This window comes from Podarcis gaigeae (genome assembly GCF_964106915.1).
Source record: "Podarcis gaigeae genome assembly, chromosome: 1".
In the NCBI taxonomy this organism is placed as follows: Eukaryota; Metazoa; Chordata; class Lepidosauria; order Squamata; family Lacertidae; genus Podarcis; species Podarcis gaigeae.
The window spans coordinates 17,234,116-17,254,468 of record NC_139678.1 but is presented as its reverse complement, the minus strand read 5'-3'; the positions used below and the strand labels follow the sequence as shown (position 1 = coordinate 17,254,468).

At 45.6% G+C, this 20,353-nt stretch overlaps 1 protein-coding gene across 1 annotated transcript; it reads right to left on the bottom strand.

The window, feature by feature from the left end:
* Positions 1–677: 677 nt before the first annotated feature.
* On the bottom strand, positions 678–20,289 carry SLC25A29 (solute carrier family 25 member 29). Its single transcript, XM_083737663.1, has 5 exons — positions 19,859–20,289; positions 15,673–15,716; positions 11,905–11,988; positions 5,474–6,429; positions 678–5,129 (listed from the first exon to the last, which is right to left on the bottom strand). The coding sequence occupies exons 1-4, from the start codon at positions 19,890–19,892 to the stop codon at positions 5,671–5,673; spliced, it is 921 nt and encodes a 306-aa protein (XP_083593789.1). The 5' UTR covers positions 19,893–20,289; the 3' UTR covers positions 678–5,129; positions 5,474–5,670.
* Between the last annotated feature and the right edge of the window lie 64 nt (positions 20,290–20,353).

Genomic DNA, 20,353 nt, shown 5'->3' with positions numbered 1-20,353 from the left:
AAACAGCAGCTGCATTTGCCACAGTGACCAGAAAATTGCAAGTATGCTTTATGATTAATTTTGATATCTGAATTGAATTTTATATATGGTAAGTTCTGTGGCTATGGATCTTGAATGGTTTTAAAATATGATGCTAATGCACATTTTGTACCGTAAATGTGATGTAAACGGGTGTGGGGTTTGCAAAGGACTTTGCTTATTGCAACACAGTATTTCTTCATCACTCCATTCACTTGGGTCGTAAACTTGCATGAATGGATAGGGAGTTTGAGGCATGGAAGGGACACGCAACTCTCCTTCCATTTCTGGAATTGCAAGAAATAAGAGCCAAGGGTACAAAACTACAGCAGCTTCCAACAGGTAACCTCCTGCCTTTGAAAATAATAGCACTTCCCTATGAGAAAAGCACCACAATCGCTTCTTTCAAGTACTTACTGTTTCAACCAACTCCCAATTCTGATTTGCTTTGCGCAGGTTCCGAAGACCTTTTATCAGCAAGAAATGTCTTGCAACCTGTGGCTGGTTTGCAAAAATTGGGAGCTCTGCAAGAACCCTCAACAGATCTGTTGCCTGCATTGCACTGAGGTTGTCCCATAAAACATACAATCATTAGGTGATTGTCTTGCATTATCACGTGGGAGTGAAATATAGATGCACCTTTTGATGAAACTACAATATTATTTTAAAAAAAGATTTATTCATTCATTCTGCCTTTATGTACAACAGTTACAGAATACTGTACAAAAAAAGAGATAGTTGTCATTGCTTTGAATTGTTGTGCATTAACAGCTCGGATAGGTTTCACATTCAATTTGAGTGTCCTTGCCAAACAGGCAGCGAAACATTCGGTATACCTCCAAGGTATAGAAGCGATGAACCAGTTTTACAGGTTTCTCCAGCGTAACATTGGTTTAAAAATGCTGTTATCTAGGTAGGTATTTCATTAAAAGACCAGCCAGCCCTATTGCACCTCTGTCCCCAATAAAAAGGGTAAAATACCCACCATGGCCATCAGCTTGTGGGAGGTTCTTTATTATCAGTTGTGTTGTTTTATATCCCTTGCTTAAAGGTGGCTCCCACCACCACCACCCCCTGCCCAAAATTCCCTTCTCTAAATCTAAACCTTTTAGCACTTTATAGAGCATTGGCCTTCAGCAAATACATTGAGACCCTCAGCTGGGTTAGGCCTTGCTCTAAAGCCATTCACAGTAGTAGCAGCAACACTGCCATTTTCTTCTGGGCTTGCACGTTCTTGAGAGAAGAGCAGCAGAAAAATAACAAGGAGAAGAGCGAGCATATAAAGGAGGAAAGACATAAAAAGAAAAGGAATAGGTCTCACATTGAAGGTATGGCAAAGACAGAGTTTCTCAAAGTTGGGTCTCCGGTTGTTTTTGGACCACAATTCCCATCATCCCTGACCACTGGTCCTTGTGGCTACGGATGGGAGTTGTAGTCCAAAAGCAGCTGGGGACCCCAGGGTTAAGAGAACCATGGTTGGGGAAGAGCCATGGCTGAGTGGCAGAGCATCTGGTTGGCCAATCCCCAACATCACCAGGCAGGGCTGGGAAGGAGACTCTCGTCTGAAACCGTGGAGCTAGATGGAGCTAGATGGAGCAATCATCCGACTCGACATAATACAGCTTCCCAATCATGCTTTGGATATGAAGGGTTTTGAGGAAGACCCCCTTTCAATAAACCATGGTTAACACAAGTGACTCTTGACTAAGAAGTGTTTGCCAACAGGTTCTCTGCGTTGCCCTGTACGAAATAGAGACGTGAATATAACTCCTGCTCCCCCAGTTTTTCTAATTGGGTCAGATCTAGGAGTTATTTGCCTTGTGGAGCTTGGAATTCCTCTGGCTTTTGACCTTAGGAATTTCATGCTACCTTGCACATTGTTCTGCTCACATGGGAAGCGTTGAAAGTAAGGTTCACAAAAGGGGTCAAACCATTGCAAGAGGTGTTGAAATTTTGGGAGGTTGGATAGTTACAATGGAATGGTCTTGGGGGTGGGGTGCACATTTTTATTTTTATTTATTACTATTGAAAATAATAAAATAATAAATCAACTTAATAATAATAATAAAAGGTTCACAGAGAACACAACTTGGAAAGAGGAAGTATCCTGTAATTATTCCAAGCGAGTATTCCTGGCTTTCTTTTCCTAGCTTCAAATGTGTGGAAATTAGTCAAGGGCTATGCTTCCATTTCAATTTTACCTCTGTCCGTAGGATGTTTCTACACCAGAATTAAGAACACCTTTGAGGACTAGGAGGAAGGCTTGGGGACATGCCATGGGTCATGCAGGGCTTGTCTAAAACCACCTCCACAGGTGGCAACATTATGCCCCTAACAGAGCAATAGGACCTGTAACGTTCATATCTGGCCTCAATGAAGTATGGTAAAATTCTCCTTCACTTGGCAGGGTAAAAGAAGACAGGTTTACAGCTCTTGGTAGGCTCTTAATACTGGTGACTGGCCAACAGCAATGGCTCCAAAGCACGACTCCATGCATACCTCTTCAAAAGTATTTGGAGTTCAATGAGACTCATAGCCAGCTAAGAGGAGATAAGACTGCAGCCTAAGCCTCTTGTCTCTAAAGAAAAGTAAATCTCACTCTCACTGACCATCCAGCTAACTTGCATGGATTCTAACAAACGTTTGAGGTCAACAGAGCTAGAACAACATACATGCCAGTGTTGAACCGTATGACAAATGTCCTGTTTGTTCCTGCACGACAGAACTTCTCCTCCACAACCATTCCACAGGGTGGGGGGAACCCCAGAACAAACGTGGGAGCCCTGCGAGGGGAGAAGTTCTATGGCCCAAGCAGAAGCTGTGGTGCAAACGGGACAACGTTGTTGGGCATAGCTCTGCAGAATAGGCCAAAAAGTTGCCAGAGGCTCTCTTGATAAGCTTGCCTTCCAAACTGCACTGTAACAAGAGAGAGATGAGGAGCTACAAAGGTGCTATAGTGTCAATATGCACCTGCATCTTTCACACCTGCACTGGGAAGCTGCAGCCTTATAGATGTTGCTCATGTAAAAGTCCCATGGCCCTTGCTCACGCTGGCTGAGGTTAATGAAGCCCTGCTTTGCTCCCTCTCATTATAGTTAGGTATCCTTCAATGCTGTGCTGACACACATCCCAGTCTCAGGAATGACAACTTTCAGCTCTGCAGTTCACTTTCCTCACAACAATCAGCACTGTTAAGCTTTCTGGGATGCCTTGCATTATGCAGCAACTAGCAAGGTATGTAAGCTTTATCAGAAGTGCATAGGACTTTCCTGCGTTCCTGAATGATTTTTAGTGCAACCTGCAGTACATTAGGAAAAGGCAAATTGCAACCTTTGTTGCTTGTCTAAGTGCATATACATGCACACACTCACAGAGTCATCAGGCGCTTCCTGTCAAAAGTACAGCAAAACGGGGGAAGTGGGAGAACCCAGCAGGAACCCAGCTAAGAAACCTCATAACCAAGAGAAAAAGAAGGATGTTGATATGCTGTACTGAAAGGTTCACAGTATGTGGAATTTCCAATGACTAATGCATCAGCCTTGATAGCAAGAACAGTAAATGCTCAAGCATGTACCATTTACGGAATTTCTCATGGCAAGAAGAGTCAGGGACAGGGACCTGCAGGCCTTCAAATAGAGGTTTTCAAGCTTTTTGATTCCACTGCTCCCTTGACCAACTACATTTTTTTCTGGGGCACCCCTGTGGGACTCAGGAGCCCAGTTACGCCACCCCCTTGGCTGCAGAGCTGTGGCAGCCTCTCGTTCCTTTTCAAACAGCCTCCCTTGCAGAGTGTTCCCTCAGCCTCCTCGCCTCTCTCCCTGGAAGCCCTCTAGGCAGCCACTGCTGCTACCCCTAGTCTCTGAGCTTCCCCCCACCGCCCCAAAGAGAGGTGCCTCCTCAGACTGCCCCACAGGGGGCTGGGAAGCACCCCTTGGCCTGCCCCAGAGGCACCATCCGCTTGAGGAGCTTACAGCCAGGGCTGCAGCAACGAACATCTGTGCAAGCCTTTGGGAGGCAGAGACATGAGAGGGCAAGGGAGGAGGAATAGAAGGAAAGAGAGTCAGAGGCCAGTGTTGCCCATGGCACCCCTGACTTTCATTCAAGGCACCCCAGGGTGCCACGGCACACTGGTTGAAAACCACTGGTGTAGGGACACAGGTTCCCTGATTCTCAGTCACTGAGTATTGCTGGTGGGATTCTGCCTAACAAAGGGGTGATTAGGCAATGGCTTTAGCGCCACCTGAAGCCAGGTTTTCCAGCACATCTGGATTCCTCTCTCTTTTCGTGCTGTGAGGGCAGGGGATTAAAACTGCTTGGGTGAACATTAGGGTTGCCATAGGTCCGGAATTTCCCGGACATAGCTGGAATCAGAAGCAGTGTCCGGGTGGGAATCAGCTAAAATGTCCAGGAAAATCTGGACGTATGGCAACCCATGCCGGCAGTGTCATTTTTTTTATTTTTTGCAGATTTTCCTTAAAAATAGCTCCAAAAAGTCCACAACTTTGGGCAAAACTAAAAAAAAGCTGGACTTTCAGCTTTTGAAATATGGCAACATGTCCTGATCTTGACGAGGTTTCCTAATTCACTTAGCAATTCCTCTCTACATCTTCCCTCTCAAAATGGGAAGGTCAGAAATGGAGCCAGTGCACTGAGACATTCAGAGAGGGAGTTTTGTGTGCTTGCCCTTGCCCCCTCCCTCCGTTTTATCCCACATACTTTCAGGCAAATGCCTGAATAAGGCTCACATCTCTATTCAAGCACAAACACGTAAGGCAAAGAAAACCCATCCTGCTAGAATGTGCGCCAGTTGCCTTGCCATCCCAACATGCACGGCGCCATTGTCTGCAAGGGGAACCCACCAACATTCAACTGTGCAAGCATAACGTGCTGCACAGAATCAGGACCCCAGTGCTGCTCCCTGCCCCTTCTCCACCATTTATGCATGGAGAATGCTTGCATAGGGGCTTATATCAATATTGAATGGGAATAGGGTAGGCTGGGGGTCTTTTATGAGGTTTGTAGCAGCAGCTAGGCCATGTGCCAAATAATGAACTGCTGGAAGGTAGGATGAGGTCTATTATTTTTTTAAGACAATGTTTATATATATATATGTATATATATATATATATATATATATATATATATATGTATGTATATGTATATATATATATGTGTATGTGCTTTCGTAGATTTTCACGGGTACAGGAATGCAGGTTTTGGTGTCCTCGGGTGTCTTCCCGTGTAAAAGTTGGGGTGTCTAGGCGACGTTTCGACGAGGTCTCACTCGTCATCTTCAGGCTGGTGCACCATCTTCAGCACCAGCCTGAAGATGACGAGTGAGACCTCGTCGAAACGTCGCCTAGACACCCCAACTTTTACACGGGAAGACACCCGAGGACACCAAAACCTGCATATATGTGTATATATATATATATATATATATATATATATATATATATATAGCAAGTCCTCTTATTACCTGGATTTCTAGAATAGATCTGCTGCTTTCATAAAGGAGGTGAAATCCCAAGTCACAATAAAAGGATGCTTCATACAGACAGAAATTTACAGTTTGTACATCCAGATTTTTTTTAAAAAAAAAGAAAGGAAAAAATAAAATAAAAAGAAGATCACTTGCTTCCGTTTGGGAATCTAAAAGCTTGAAGGCTGCTGGATCGCCGGGCCAGCCTCACATCCACTTAGATCGCCTCGGATCTGGTTCTCTTCCGACCTCATGTACATGAGGAAGACAGTGACTGTGGCGAAAGTAGCAGCATTCACGGGGAAAGCTCGAAGCAGCGTGGAGGTGAGGCCTCTTGTGAACACCCTCAGGCCTTCGGCGTGGTAGCTTTTCCTGACACAGTCCAGAATGCCGTGGTAGCGCACAATCCCGCCCACTCCATCTGCTTGGAGGCGAGACTTGATCACGTCTACGGGGTACGTGGAGAGCCAGGAGACAATCCCAGACATGCCTCCCGCCAAGAGCAGTTTGGGGATGATGTAACTGTCCTCCGCCTCGCATCCCAAGTACCTGGTGAGGCAGTCGTATGTCAGGAAGTAGAAGCCAAAGCTGGGCGTCTCCCTCATGAACGTGGAGACCATCCCCCGGTTGATGCCTTTCAGCCCTTCCTTCCGGTAGATCTTGACCAAACAGTCCAGGGAGTTTTTGTAGTTCTTGGACTTCAGCTTATATTCGCCCGTCCCTTGCAGCTGCATCCGCGTCTTAGCCAGCTCCATGGGGCAGCAGATGACGCACTGGATGGCGCCGGCCGCGGAACCGGCAAGGAACTGGTTCATTGGAGTGTCCTTTCCGAGAGCACGGAGTGTGTTCCCTTGAACGCCGAACACAAGGGCGTTGATGAAGGTAAGTCCCATCATAGGTGACCCAATGCCTTTGTAAAGTCCAAGGGTCTAGGAGAGAGAAAACAGAAGGGAGAAATTGGCATTTGGTGAACCATCTTCACAATTCAAAATGTTGCTGCTGACCTTTAAAGCTCGCAATGGCTTCGGCCCAGTATACCTGAAGGTATACCCATCGTTCTGCCCGGACACTGAGATCCAGCTCCAAGGGCCTTCTGATGGTTCCCTCTCTGCAAGATGTGAGGTTACAGGGAACCAGGCAGAGGGCCCTCTCGGTCTTGGCGCCCGCCCTGTGGAATGTCCTCCCAGCAGATGTCAAGGAAATAAACAACTATCTGACTTTTAGAAGACATCTGAAGGCAGCCCAGTTTAGAGAAGTTTTTAATGTTTGATAGTTTATCACTTTATTGTTGTTGTTGATATTCTGTTAGGAGCTGCTCAGGGTGGCTGGGGGAACCCAGCCAGATGGGCAGGGTAGGTACCTAGGTAGGTAGGTAGGAAGGAAGGAATAAATAAATAAATAAGAAAGAAAGAAAGAAAGAAAGAAAGAAAGAAAGAAAGACCTGGCTAATATTAGCCAAGTCATTTTTATTCAGTTCTTTTTAACAACATCAGATTTAATACCGAATTCCAAAGTCAATTTCCTACATTTCCAGGTTGCATTATACGTATTTATTCCACAATACTTTCATTACTGTTATATTTTATTTTGCATCCACTGCTGAAAATTTAATCCTGCCTGTGATTCCATTTAATGCATAAAAATCATCACAGCCTTCAAAATGTTTCACCTGAAGGTTCCTGCAACCTTCTCTTCCGGTTAAGCAATAGGTTAGACTAGCATCACCCCAAGTGAGACCATTCATCTATCTAGTTCAGTGTTGCAAAAAGGCAAATGTAAAGGACCTCTGGACGGTTAACTTCAGTCAAAGGCGACTATGGGGTTGCGGCGTTCATCAGGCTGAGGGAGCCAGCGTTCGTCCACAGATAGCTTTCCGGGTTATGTGGCCAGCATGCCTAACCCTTTCTGATGCAACAGGAAACTGTGATGGAAACCAGAGCGCACGGAAACGCCATTTACCTTCCTGCTGCAGCAGTACCTATTTATCTACTTGCACTGGCGTGCTTTTGAACTGCTAGGTTGGCAGGAGCTGGGACAGAGCAATGGGAGCTCACCCCGTCATGGGAATCCGCATCTGCCAACCTTCTGATCGGCAAGCCCAAGAGGCTCAGTGGTTTGACGACAGCACCACCTGTGTCTACACTGTCTGGCAGAGGTATCAGACAGCAGCATTTCCCAGCCCTACCTGGAGACTGAACCTGGGAACTTCTGCATGCAGGGCAGAGGCTCTGTCGCTGGGCTATGACCCTGCCTCAGCTAACCAGTAAGAATTCAGAAATCTCAATCCTTTTGTCAACACGCCTTCCCTCAAGTTATTTCTCCCTGTGTCATGACAATGTTGTTTGAGTGGGTATGGATAGCAGCTGCAGCAAGAAAGCTTTAAGTTGAGTTGGAAATAGACATTTATTATAATCTGCCTCCTTTACTTCCTTACGGCATGCACACCCTTCAGTAGCTCAGTCAGCTAGAGCATGGTGCTCTTAATGCCATGGTTGCAGGTTTGATCCCCATATGGAACAGCTGAATATCCCCCCATTGCAAGGGATCAGATTAGATGATCCTCAAGATCCCTTCCAACTCTACAATTCTATGATGCCAACTTTAAAGACTTAGACCCTTCTGGGCAAGGGATGGAGACAGGCAAAATTGCCACAAACTTCTCTGAACCCACAATAACTCATAGGGTGTGGGTCAAAATATCCCACTGGGCTCATAGAAGGGCTTTTAAGCCAGCAAAGCTAATGAAAAAGAGGGTGCAATTTTTCAAAGAATCCCCATCTGCCTTCAGCCCTCAGCCACCACAAACCAGCTTGAGGGTTGGGGACCTCACAGTGTTTGAGCATCTGCTTTGCATGCAGAAGGCCTCAGGCTCAGTCCTCAGCATCCTCTGGCAGAGCTGCAAGAGAGCCCTCTCCCAAACCCTGGAGAGCTACTGCCAATCGGTGTAGACTATTCTAAACGAGATGGACCAATGGTCTAACTCGTTATAAAGGTGCTTTCTGTGTTCCCAAGTCCGTGCCCAGCCTCTGTTTAGTTATCTTTCCCCTTAATGTGAGGAGAAATCCCAGCCTTCAAAGGAACAGCACGCTTGAATGCTATCTTGAAACAAATCCCCACATCCTAAGGATGCTCACATCTTAAAAGGAGCTGCAACGTTTGGTGGGGTTTGTTTTATGGAAATCAAACTTCATGACCCCATTTCATATGGCACAGGGGCAAATATGTTGTGCTTAGACTCCATGAATAACATTAGTAAGCTCCTTCTGTCCCACTGAATTAGGTTCACTTTTCCTAAGTACTCCTTCGGAAATAGCTGCATTTAAAATCAGTACCTGGTAACTATATCTCAAACAGTTTTTCTGGGCTACAGTGGTACCTCGGGTTAAGAACTTAATTCGTTCTGGAGGTCCATTCTTAACCTGAAACTGTTCTTAACCTGAAGCACCACTTTAGCTAATGGGGCTTCCCACTGCTGCCACTGCACGATTTCTGTTCTCATCCTGAAGCAAAGTTCTTAACCCGAGGTACTATTTCTGGGTTAGTGGAGTCTGTAACCTGAAGTGCCTGTAAGCCGAGGTACCACTGTATTTGTCTTCCATCTATCATAAAGTTCTCAAAAACCGTACAGAATCGTACAACTGCGGCAACTGGTTGAGTACTTGTAAACGTATATTGGTGTGTGTACAGCTACGGAGGAGGCAGAAAGTTGATGACAGCAGCAACTGGCCATGTCTCCACCCCCACTGTTCTGCCCGGACACTGAGGTCCAGCTCCGAGGGCCTTCTGGAACTTTCCTCCCTGTGAGAAGTGAGGTTACAGGGAACCAGGCAAAGGGCCTTCTTGGTTGTGGCGCCCGCCCTGTGGAACGTCCTCTCAGCAGATGTCAAGGAAATAAACAACTATTTTACTTTTAAAAGACAACTGAAGGCGGCCCTGTTTAGGGAAGTTTTTAATGTTTGATGCAGTATTGTTTTTAATATTTGGTTGGAAGCTGCCCAGAGTGGCTGGGGAAACCCAGCCAGATGGGCGGGGTATAAATAATAAAGTATTATTATTATATGTCAAGTCATGACTAAGGAAGCGTCACATGGCTGCCCATGTGGCTCTTTGACCAACCAAGGAGCAGTCACATGATTAATGGCTAGCTGCGGATGGGGAAGCCCCTCTTCCGATCACGCTTCCATTAGCATTTGGAAGAAAAGTCCAGCATTGCGGCATGAGGAGTATTTATTGTGGCCAATTGGGGATCTTCCCTTACTGACCTGTAGAGCTATTTCGACACGTCCCTTAGGGAAGTTACTTAACTTTGGTTTCACTTCCCATTCAGTTATCAGCTGCTAGTTACATCTGGGCAGGAGCGAAGCAAGATTAAGTTGTGCCTTCGCACATCACGAGCCCCTTCGTAGGGAAAACTGGCACACCAGGAACATGACTAAGCTAAACCTCTTTCTGATCTGCAGGGAGCCAAATTCCAAGGCAACTGTTGCGGGTGTTGTGAGGAACTTCCCCTGCTTTAAAACAGGGGTAGAGGGGCATCTCTCAACCCAAGGGCCACAAAGCCCTGCTGGGCTACATTCTAGGGCCACATGCCAATCATGGGGGTGGGGGAAGAGGCAAAAGCGGGTGGAGGGCTGGTGAGGGGGTGTGGCCTGGGGAGAGTGCTGATGGCCACAGAAAGAGATCTGGAGGGCCATATATGGTACCTGGGTCTAAGATCTCTGCTTTTAAGAAAATCACCCACCTATAAGCAGCATTGTGGTCCTGATAAAAAGTTGCCCACAATCCTCACCACTAGTTTGCAGTGCCAATGTTGATTAGGGCCCCTAATCAGGTGCTATTTGTAGTTTAATTTCTTTAGTTTGGTGTTGCATTTATCCTTTTTTTCCTAATTTGTCCCTTTGTTTCTTAGAGTTACTTTTGGGTTTTTTTTCTCATGGGGGTCTGCTCAAACATATGCAAGTCTTCTCTGTTCCCCATTCCAAAGTGGAAGAGTCTAAGACTCATTCTCGGGGCAACGGCTCTAATAATTTGCTCCAGTGAGAGCAGAAAATATGCCAGTTATGGTGTGTGTGAGATGGCTAAAAACCAGTTAATGTGCCTGTACTTTACTTTTATAAGCCGAAACATTGAGCTAACTAGTTTCCACAGGAATCCATTTAGGCGAACTTCATTTTAACCGTAGTGATCAAACTACTGTCCGCCTTTCTACAAGATCCTTTTTATACAGCTATAAAAACAATAAAATCACAGTAGAGAAACAAAAGAATGAAAGAGATGGCACAATAAACAACTACTACTTAAAAAACACACAATTTTTTTTTTTTAAAAAGCAGACTTTAAAACAAACGGCATTAGCAGCAGGGGCAATTAAATCCTAATGGAACGTTAAAATTCTCACGAGATGCACTAAAATAAAATAGTCATCATTGTCCAATCAGTGATGTGACCAGACCCCACCCTAGGAGGCTGTTCCACTACTGAGAAGGACCTCCACAAGGACACTCTTGATGGTGAGGGAACCTTTTCAGGGTGGCTTAGATCTCGAATGGAGTTCTTGAGCCAAGTCATGTGGGGGAGGTGATCCTTGAGATATTCTTTGATAGTTTAGAACTTTAAAGAACAAAGAACAGCACCTTGAATGGAGCCTGGAAGCCATCTAGTGACCAGCGCCCTAGAAGAAGATCAGCTAACAAGAGCTGATGGAGCAACTTGGGTCATAACCCCTGACAACTACAGTCTATCCGAAATTTCTGAATCGTCTTCAAGGACAGCACATTGCAGTAATCTAACCTGGAGGTGAAGAGATCAGGAAAGACCTCAGGCTGATCTATTCCTCCAAGAAAAAGAGTCTATTTGGCATAGCAGATGAAGTTGGCCGAAGGCACTTTTGGCCTTCAGCTGTCATCTAGGCGCCCAAGGGTCAGATCTCTAATTAAAATTTGTAGTGTGAGAGCTGTAACTGGCTAGTTAATGCAAGATGTCAACCACAGATCATGTGGGAGGATCCAGTTGCAGCTCCTCTGCACAGCCACATTGCAAACTCCTCCCATAGGAACAATAAGAAGAGCCTGCTGCATCAGGCCAATGGCCCATCTAGTCCAGCATCCTGTTCTCACAGTGTCCAACCAGATGCCTGTGCTTCAGGCAGGACCCGAGCACAAAGGCACTCTCCCACACCTGTGGTTTCCAGAAACTGGTATTCTGGTCTAGGAATCCAAAGTGGCCTGGCGAATTCTGAAGTGACATGAAAGGTGACAGGAAAAGAGCCTTGCTGCTGCAGCAGCAGCTCCCGTGACACCCATGGTGAAAAGGAGCTCCTAGGCTTTATTCATGAAAGGCTCCTTCTCCCTTGAATACACTGCAAAACACGAGTGAAGAGCACAATCACTAAACAAGCTACTCACCGTCTCTTGCTTTATGATGGACTGAAAACAGTGCAAGGTCCCCCGGTAAAGTGGCTTCTCCACATTTTGAACTTGAAGGCGTACCTACAAAACGTAGTGAGAATTCGTTGGCACGGCAAACAAAATAAATGAAAATCAGCAGGCAGAAGTATGACAGCACCTTTGACTGGGCACACATAAGGTGCATCAATGTGCATCCAGTCCTGACACCACAGTGCCATAGCAGGCAATTTTAAAGATGGTCAGTATTTTGGGAGTCACTCAGTTTAGTGCTCAAGTCTGCATGAGATGGGAATGATTAATAGGGGATGGTGCTTGCCCCCTTACTTCAAACTATCTAAGGTTTCATTAGCACACATCATTATTCTCAGCTATGAAATAAGGCCAGCGAGAATCTACACAGTGGTCATGAATGGCCAAGTTTAAAGGATGTTAGCTGAGGTCCATAAACAGCTACTTGTCTGGTTGCCTATGATGAACGAGAATATTCTACAGGTGATCATGAATGGAGTTCATAGTTTTTCCTTTTAGACTACAGCTAACTAACAGATATGTGAAATATATCCACTTTTTATGAACCCTAAATCTTAAAGAAGCTGCCTGTATTTTAGACAATAGAGTCAGAAAATCCTGCTTGGAGGGACCTACAGGTTTTTTTTTAACCAATAATGCTTTTTTAAGCATTGTGGGGCAGTCTCTCTTTGCGGCCTGTTAAAACATTACCACGCAGATGCTCTAAGCTTCTTAAATTTTTGCCACAATGCAATTTCCTATACCATTCCCATTACATTATGCCAGTTTCCTTCTTTCAATACTGCTGAAGCTGAACCCTGGCATATAAAAACACTTAAATTTTGAATTGAAAACACACACTGAGAGTGAACCCCACAGACCAACCAAGTACCAATACCTAAAAATGCATCAAGACAGACATGGTTATAACATTTGTGTGTGGCAGGGGGGAATAAATAAATATATATATTAAAAATGGGAACCTCAATTTAAGGAGTGGCTGAAATCAGAATTCACAAGTTTTGTTCCACAAAGTACATATATAAAATCTTTTTTAAGCATGTAAAAAAGCACATAAAATCTTTTTAGTGCAGTCTAGGAAAATGAATGCAAAACAAAGTCAGGTTTTCTTTTAAAAGCTCGTATTCAAAATAAACCTTACATATTGCAAATCCCCACCCCCTCCACTTCAGAGCACAAGAAACATTTTTAAACTAAAAAGGAAAAAAAAAGAAAGAGGAAGGGAATAAACTACATATGGTTTCCTGGTATTTTTATTATTATTATTATTTTTGTTGTCTTTATAAAACTTGAACTAATCATACATGTTGGAAAAAATTAAGACCGAGAGAAACAGAAGGTTCACCTCGTCTATACTTACTAGGTAACTCTCCCGTGATGAGGCTTATCTGTCATCTACAACAAAGTAACACTTTTGCTGTTAATGAAGACAGCCCCTAGCTCAGAAAGTAAAGGCAGTTAAGCAACAAAGCAATTGTACACATTACATCAACAAACTGGGGGGGAGGAGGAGGAGCAGGAAAGGATTTGCCACTCGAAGAAGACCTGGATCAGGTTCAGCTCAGCATCTCTGATGTTTTTTGAATCTCCCCCACCAGGTTCCCACAAAACCCAGACATTGCTTTATCTGTGCAACTAGTGGAAAAAACAAGCTTCAGATAGGAAATTAAGCTTTGCTTTGGATCCCTCCCCAAGATGTATTTATGGTCTCAAAATGAAAATTTGCTTTAAAAGATAATTATTTAAAAAATAAAATGAAAGCTAAGAAATGTTTAGCCATCCAGGACTCACAAGGAAAGAGTTATAGGGCTTAATGCAGCGACACAAGATTTAGATCTGCATAAACTGCCTTTTTACAAGACCAGGTTATTATTACCTAGCAGATTAAAGTAAGTTAGTCTAATACTGCAATCCCATGCAGACTTTCTTGGGAACAAGTCTCCTGATGGGACTGACTTCCAATAAACATGGACAGGATATGAAACTGGTAACTGACAGCATGATTCTCTCTAATTGTCCACTTGGAAATAAGTCCTGTTAAGTTCGCTTACTCCCATGATTAGTGTGTATAGGATTGCAGCCTTAAAACAGAACCACCCCCCCTTTGCATTGTTAGTAATGTCATTGTACCTTCAACAACATGATAGCAAGTTAACTGAGGGATTTGTATACTGCCATCGTAATTAACTAATCCCCCATCCCTGAATACATTTGCTTTGCAAGTATGCTCAATAGAATGTGCTTCCAAGTAAATGCATTTCCTGGTCCCAAGATGTGGTCCAAGGGCACATGCTGCAGGCACCACTCTGAAGCTAAGCAGTTTGAGTCTGGTCAATGCCTGGATGGGAGACTGCCTAGGAATCCCATGGACACCACCTTGAGTTCCATGATGGAAGAAAGGTGGGATAGAAATATACTAAAATGAAAATAAAAATAAAAAATAGGTTTCAGTTCAGGGTGCCAGACTATGCCTTCACCCTCTCAGTTAAAACCAATCCCATTAAGTTAAAAAAAAAGTGAAGAAGATTAAGAAAACCAGACAGTCAGAGTTTTGGTCCTCATGTTTGGTTCTGCAAACATGTCCATAAAATGAAGGATCATAGTATTATCCCCTATGGGAAAAAATGGGATTCAACAGAAATTCAACGGAATCTAATGGAAACGGTTTCTCAAGCAAAGGATACACCATTGCATGAAATGACTGAATTTTACAGCTACAAACCAAAAGACTTCACATTTCATCCATAATTGTTGCACCTATTAAGTATGGGATATTTTAAGGTTATGAATGTTAATCGGCACATTTCCTCAGCCAGAAGATCCTCAAACCCTTGCTCCAACCCACACTCAAGCTGAAATTATTGGATTTACTTGATCCTGTGCATGGGTACTCAGAAGTAAGCCCTACAGCGTTCAATGAGCCTTGCTCTCAAGCAAGCGTGCAAATGACTAAAGCCCAGCTTAGACTCAGGAAATTCCAACCCATGGGCCAGTCCAAACCTGTTTTGAGATGCTATTTGATTGCTGTACAGGCAGAGATTTTAAGTGATATGCCTAATTGGATCTCATTTCCCACCCGCAATCGGCCACTTCTGTTTTGAGTTCAACCAATTAAATGTCAGCTTAATTGGGGGGGGGGGGCGAAGAGAAAAAGAAGAAGAAAAGTATTTCTTTGTGAGCGCACAATATTTCCCCAAGGGTGGGAGGAAGCATGTTAATTAGCAAGACTGTTTCATCATGTTGCAAACTGTCATCCGGGAAATATAATTAACAAATTTATGTTTACCCAAAGAGAGTAGGAAAACAAAAAATGTACCAAACAGCAATAATGCACCTTTAAGTGCAGTGCAAACCCCCCACCCGCTTTTTGCATTAGTCCTAAAAATCTGTATCTTCCATAAGCATTTTTGCTAGATCCTGCTCGATTGCAAAGTTAAAAAAAAGGGGGGGTCTGAAGACCCAATAATCAGAGGACTTAAGTCAAGAGGGACTATCAATTTGGAACTTTTTAATCTGCTGCTAATTTGGCTTCACTGTGGGATGTTTCAATGCTTTAGTATGTCGGAAAATCTAATTCAAGATCTCTATACCAGGATTTGGCCTATGAGGATTTTTATTTAATGGGTCCAAAACATCTGAATTCTAAAAAACAAAAATGCTTTCTACTCATAAGGGCTAGTGCTATCTTCAGCCTAAATGTTTATGATTAAGTAAGCCTGTGGAAAATCAACCCACCTTAACAGTATCGAATGGATGTCCTACCAACACGCCGGCAGCACCTGAAATGAAGAAGAAGGCATTATGAGACAATCTGGCATTGTACCACTATAACCCACCACAGAAGCAACTATTTGCAAAGCACAGAAGACTACAGAAGTCACATGGTTGCTGTCTATAGGACTCAGGTAGGAGGGATGCGGGTGGCGCTGTGGTCTAAACCACTGAGCCTCCTGGGCTCGCTGATCAGGTTGGCGGTTTGAATCCGCACGACAAAGTGAGCTCCTGTTGCTCGGTCCCAGCTCCTGCCAACCTAGCAGTTTGAAAGCACACCAGTGCAAGTAGATAAATAGGTACCGCTGTGGTGGGAAGGTAAATAGTGTTTCCATGCACTCTGGTTTCTGTCATGGTGTTCCGTTGCACCAGAAGTGGTTTAGTCATGCTGGCCACATGACCCGGAAAGCTGTCTGTGGACAAACGCTGGCTCCCTCGGCCTGAAAGCGAGATGAGCACCACATTCCATAGTTGCCTTTGACTGGACTTAACTGTCCAGGAGTCCTTTACCTTTACAGGACTCAGCCCTACCATATTTGTGGCTTCCCTCAAAGAATGCTGGGAAATTTAATTGATTAAGGGTGCTAAAGGTTGTTTGGAGATTCCTATTCCTCCCTAACAGAGCTACAATCCCAGAGTACAATCCCTGGGAAGCAGGACTGATTGCTAAACCAAAAACCCTGGAGAAGGATCCCAGAACAGATGAGTTCTCAAGACCAGTCCAAAGGTCGGTTTTGTAGGGATGACAACCACAATCTTGTTAGAAGGCAGTTCTCTAACTGAGGGTGGGGACACCACTGGGAAGGCTCCGTCTTTCGTGGCTGCCAACCTGACAGATGTTGTAGGCAGTCAAATGAGCAGAGCCTTCAAGGTGCATCTTAACACATGGGGAGATGGGGCAGGAAACTCCAAGCTCATCTTAAGACTGTATCCAATCAACTCATCCTATTCACCCAAAGACCTCTGCTTGTGCACCTCTTCTGACCCCCCCCCCCCAGGAGAAATTATGGGGAAAGGATATGGGTTGAGAAGAGGAGAGGAAGTTACATTGCAAAAGCAGAGGTCCTTGCACAAAACAGAAGAACTTCACTGGATGCAATTCCTAGACTCCAGCTCCCATCAGCCCCAGCCAGCATGGAAGATGACCAAGGATAATGGGAATGACAGTCCCACAATATCTAAAGGGAAACACATGTTAGCCACTGTATCTAAGGCCAAGTGCTAGTGCTCTAGTAAGATTGTGGTAAGCATGCAAAATTGCTGTAGGAAGTGATGGAAGTACTTAAAAAAAAACACACAACCCCACGTTTTTAAAGCAAGTATGGCTAGGGGGATTGATGATTTTCAGCCTACATATTTTTAAATATTATCTGCATAGTATCTTCAAAAATAAAGCAGGGTCAAAATGTCAACAGGCTCCTGTTAAGTTCTTCCTTTAGGGATCCAATTGAGTGCCGCTGTGTTAATCTTACTAAAACCGATTTGGCAAGGACTTAAAAATCACACGCAAAGTGGCATACTTAAAACTGCAGCAGATGAAGATATTAAGTACAGAGTGTTCTACATAACCCCCGAACTGTGCTTGCAGAGCGGGGGAGAGAGAAGAGGGAAGTCAACAATGGAAGGGAGAAGGAAAGCCTCAATAGGCTGAAACCAGCCAGCTACTCGCTGTTGTAACTTTCACTGGAGGAAGACGACATCTCCAGAGTCAGACCTGCATTGCTTCATCAAAATCAAGGCAAGGAGACACGCACTTTGTTTCTTCTTTCTCTCTCTTTTGCCCCTCAAAACATAGGATCTTGGCACATGAGCACCTGCCAAATTGTGTTTTTGCCCACAAGCGGCTATGCCATAATAAAGATGGTAGTCTTTAAGGCTTTATTAAGGAATAATCTTTATTATTCTTGCTGCAAGATCCTAATGCAGCTAAAATAAAAAAAGGAGTAAACTCATCCAGCACTATGAGGAAGCTAACTTTGAAATTGTAGGCTATATCCAAGCAAGTCATACTCAGAGTAGCCATATTCATTATCTTGAATGGGTTTATATTGGATACAAACTCGTGTGATTTTTTTGGGGGGGAGGACAGATTGGGTAAAGTGGTTGCCACCACTCCAGTGGTGCACACAATATGGACACCTCAAGCATTTCAAAGGGGCAGAAATAATAAGACTCGAAGCCCCACACTACAACAAACAGCGCCATCCTCTATGGGTGTAGCCAGGGGGGCAGCTGCCCCCTAAATAAATAAAATTCTTGACTAAAAGTAGAAATAACCAGAATATTTGAGTTACAGATAGGTAGCCGTGTTGGTCTGCCATAGTCAAAACAAAAAAAATTCCTTCCAGTAGCACCTTAAAGACCAACTAAGTCAGTTCTTGGTATGAGCTTTCGTGTGCATGTACACTTCTTCAGATACACTGAAACAGAAGTTTCCAGACCCTTCTATATAGTGAGAAGGTGGGGAGGGGTATTACTCAGAAGGGTGGTGGGAATGGGTGATTGGCAGATAGCTGTGATGAGCCTGTTGACGACTCTTAACGACTGCAATAGGTCTTACAGGAAGAAGCAAGGTGAAAAATGGCTTTAAGACCTTGGATTCTTATCTCATTATACATGACAAAGCCATTTTTCACCTTTTCACCCCTTGCTTCTTCCTGTAAGACCTATTGCAGTCGTTAAGAGTCGTCAACAGGCTCATCACAGCTATCTGCCAATCACCCATTCCCACCACCCTTCTGAGTAATACCCCTCCCCACCTTCTCACTATATAGAAGGGTCTGGAAACTTCTGTTTCAGTGTATCTGAAGAAGTGTGCATGCACACGAAAGCTCATACCAAGAACTGACTTAGTTGGTCTTTAAGGTGCTACTGGAAGGAATTTTTTTTGTTCAGAATATTTGAGGTCACTTGGATGGTGTTGTGGTGCGTTCTAGCAAAGATCCTGGCAGATTTTTCTGAGCATTTGAGGTCAAAAGAAAGGAATTGAAAACAACTGTTGTTGAGGCATTTCATTCGGTGTCTGCCAGACTGAGGGTGATGACAGGTGGGTGTCCTGTCCCCAACATAAATCCTGGCTACGCCCATGCCCCCCCCAATATGCTAGCAGAGAGGTGAGCAGCATCCCTTGGCAGAAGTCCATTTGTTTTCTTTTTGCTCTGTCCCCACCCAAGAGGAAGGAGGTTCTTGCTTGTCCTTCCAGCACAAGGCACTTCAGGAAATTGGTGCGCAGCCCCACCTTCCTACAAAAGACAGCCCTATAATAAGGGTTAGAGGGGTTAGGGGGAGGGGTCAGCTATGAGCCGCGGGGGCGCGCAGAAATACCTTCGCCCAGTTAAGGGAAAGGACCTTGCGCGAGACCACTCCCTCGGCCTCACAAAGCTCACATCTCACAGGGAAGGTTGATGGTGCGCGCTCAGTGGGAAGAGAGAACTGAACTCTGCGCGTGCTCAGAGAGGCACCCGCCACTTCAACAAGGATCACCTCGAGAACAGTAGAGATCCAAGACCCGGCCCAAATCAATCCCTGGCTCGGAGGCGAAAGTTTCGATAGGCGATGCCCAAGGAAACAAGGGAGGCTGGGCGTCTGAGCGCAGTTCCAGCCCTGTTCGAGGAGGAGGCAGGCAGACCCCCTCGGAGAGTTTCTGGCAGGAGGGAAAAGGGAAGCCGATTGCCGAGCGCTGACTCACCGGCTCTGCCTTTATGGGCACCGGTGCAGTGTCGGCGCCGAGAGGGACAATGGCCCCCTCGGGCCTCAGGGACAATGCGGGCAGCGGAGAGAGAGCTGGCGCCGGCGCGCCAAGGCAAGTCACCAATTTGAGGAGGGAGACAGGGGTGCAAGAAGAGGTAAGGAGGCACCCATCGCGCCAAGGCTTCCCGCGGTGCCTCTTTCTTCCCTTCCAAGCGTGCAGTGTGCCCCCACCCTCTCTCGGAGGCAGGCGGACGGGTAGGCAGCACATCCCCGCTGCAGTGCGCCAAGCAACGCGCGCACACACGAGGCTCTCCAAAGGCGCAGACACGGGCAGCCCAGCTGCTGTCTCTCTCTCTCGCCCCCGCCCCGGCTTCCTTACATAACTGGATCGCGCAAAGATAGATAACAATAGAGCAGCTCCGCTTCTCCTGGCAGCGCGGAATCGCCCGCCAGCGCTTACCTCCTACGCAGCCTGCGAGGAAATCCAGCGCCATGATCGCGGTCTCCAAAGCGCGCCTTCAAACCCCTTTGGTGCGCCTCGTCCCGCTCCTCTGGTTTCTAATGCACCTCCCGGCTCCGTGCGTAATTATTACGAATTCCTTTGGGGGCAGCTCGAGGAGGGAGGCGGCGGGATCGGCTCCCTCGGATCCAGTGAGTAGGAGGGGGGGGCGATCTGAGATCTAATGTCAGGTAGCGGTTGTTGCTTAATTCGTTTTCCCTTCGTCGCAGCTTCGCTTGTGCGCGCAGCAAGCCAGCAACCCGCCCGGTGCGCCTTCCGAGCCGGCACGATCCACCCTCGCCCGTTGCCAAATCCGATCTGGTCGCTTCTATTTCTGACGCCAGAGAGAGGAGGGGGAGACGGAGCCTTTTGGGGAAGCGGGCGCCGCCAATGAGACGCGCCTGGCCAGGCAACACCCTTTCAGGTCGGCCCTCCGCCCGGGCCTCTCATTGGCTG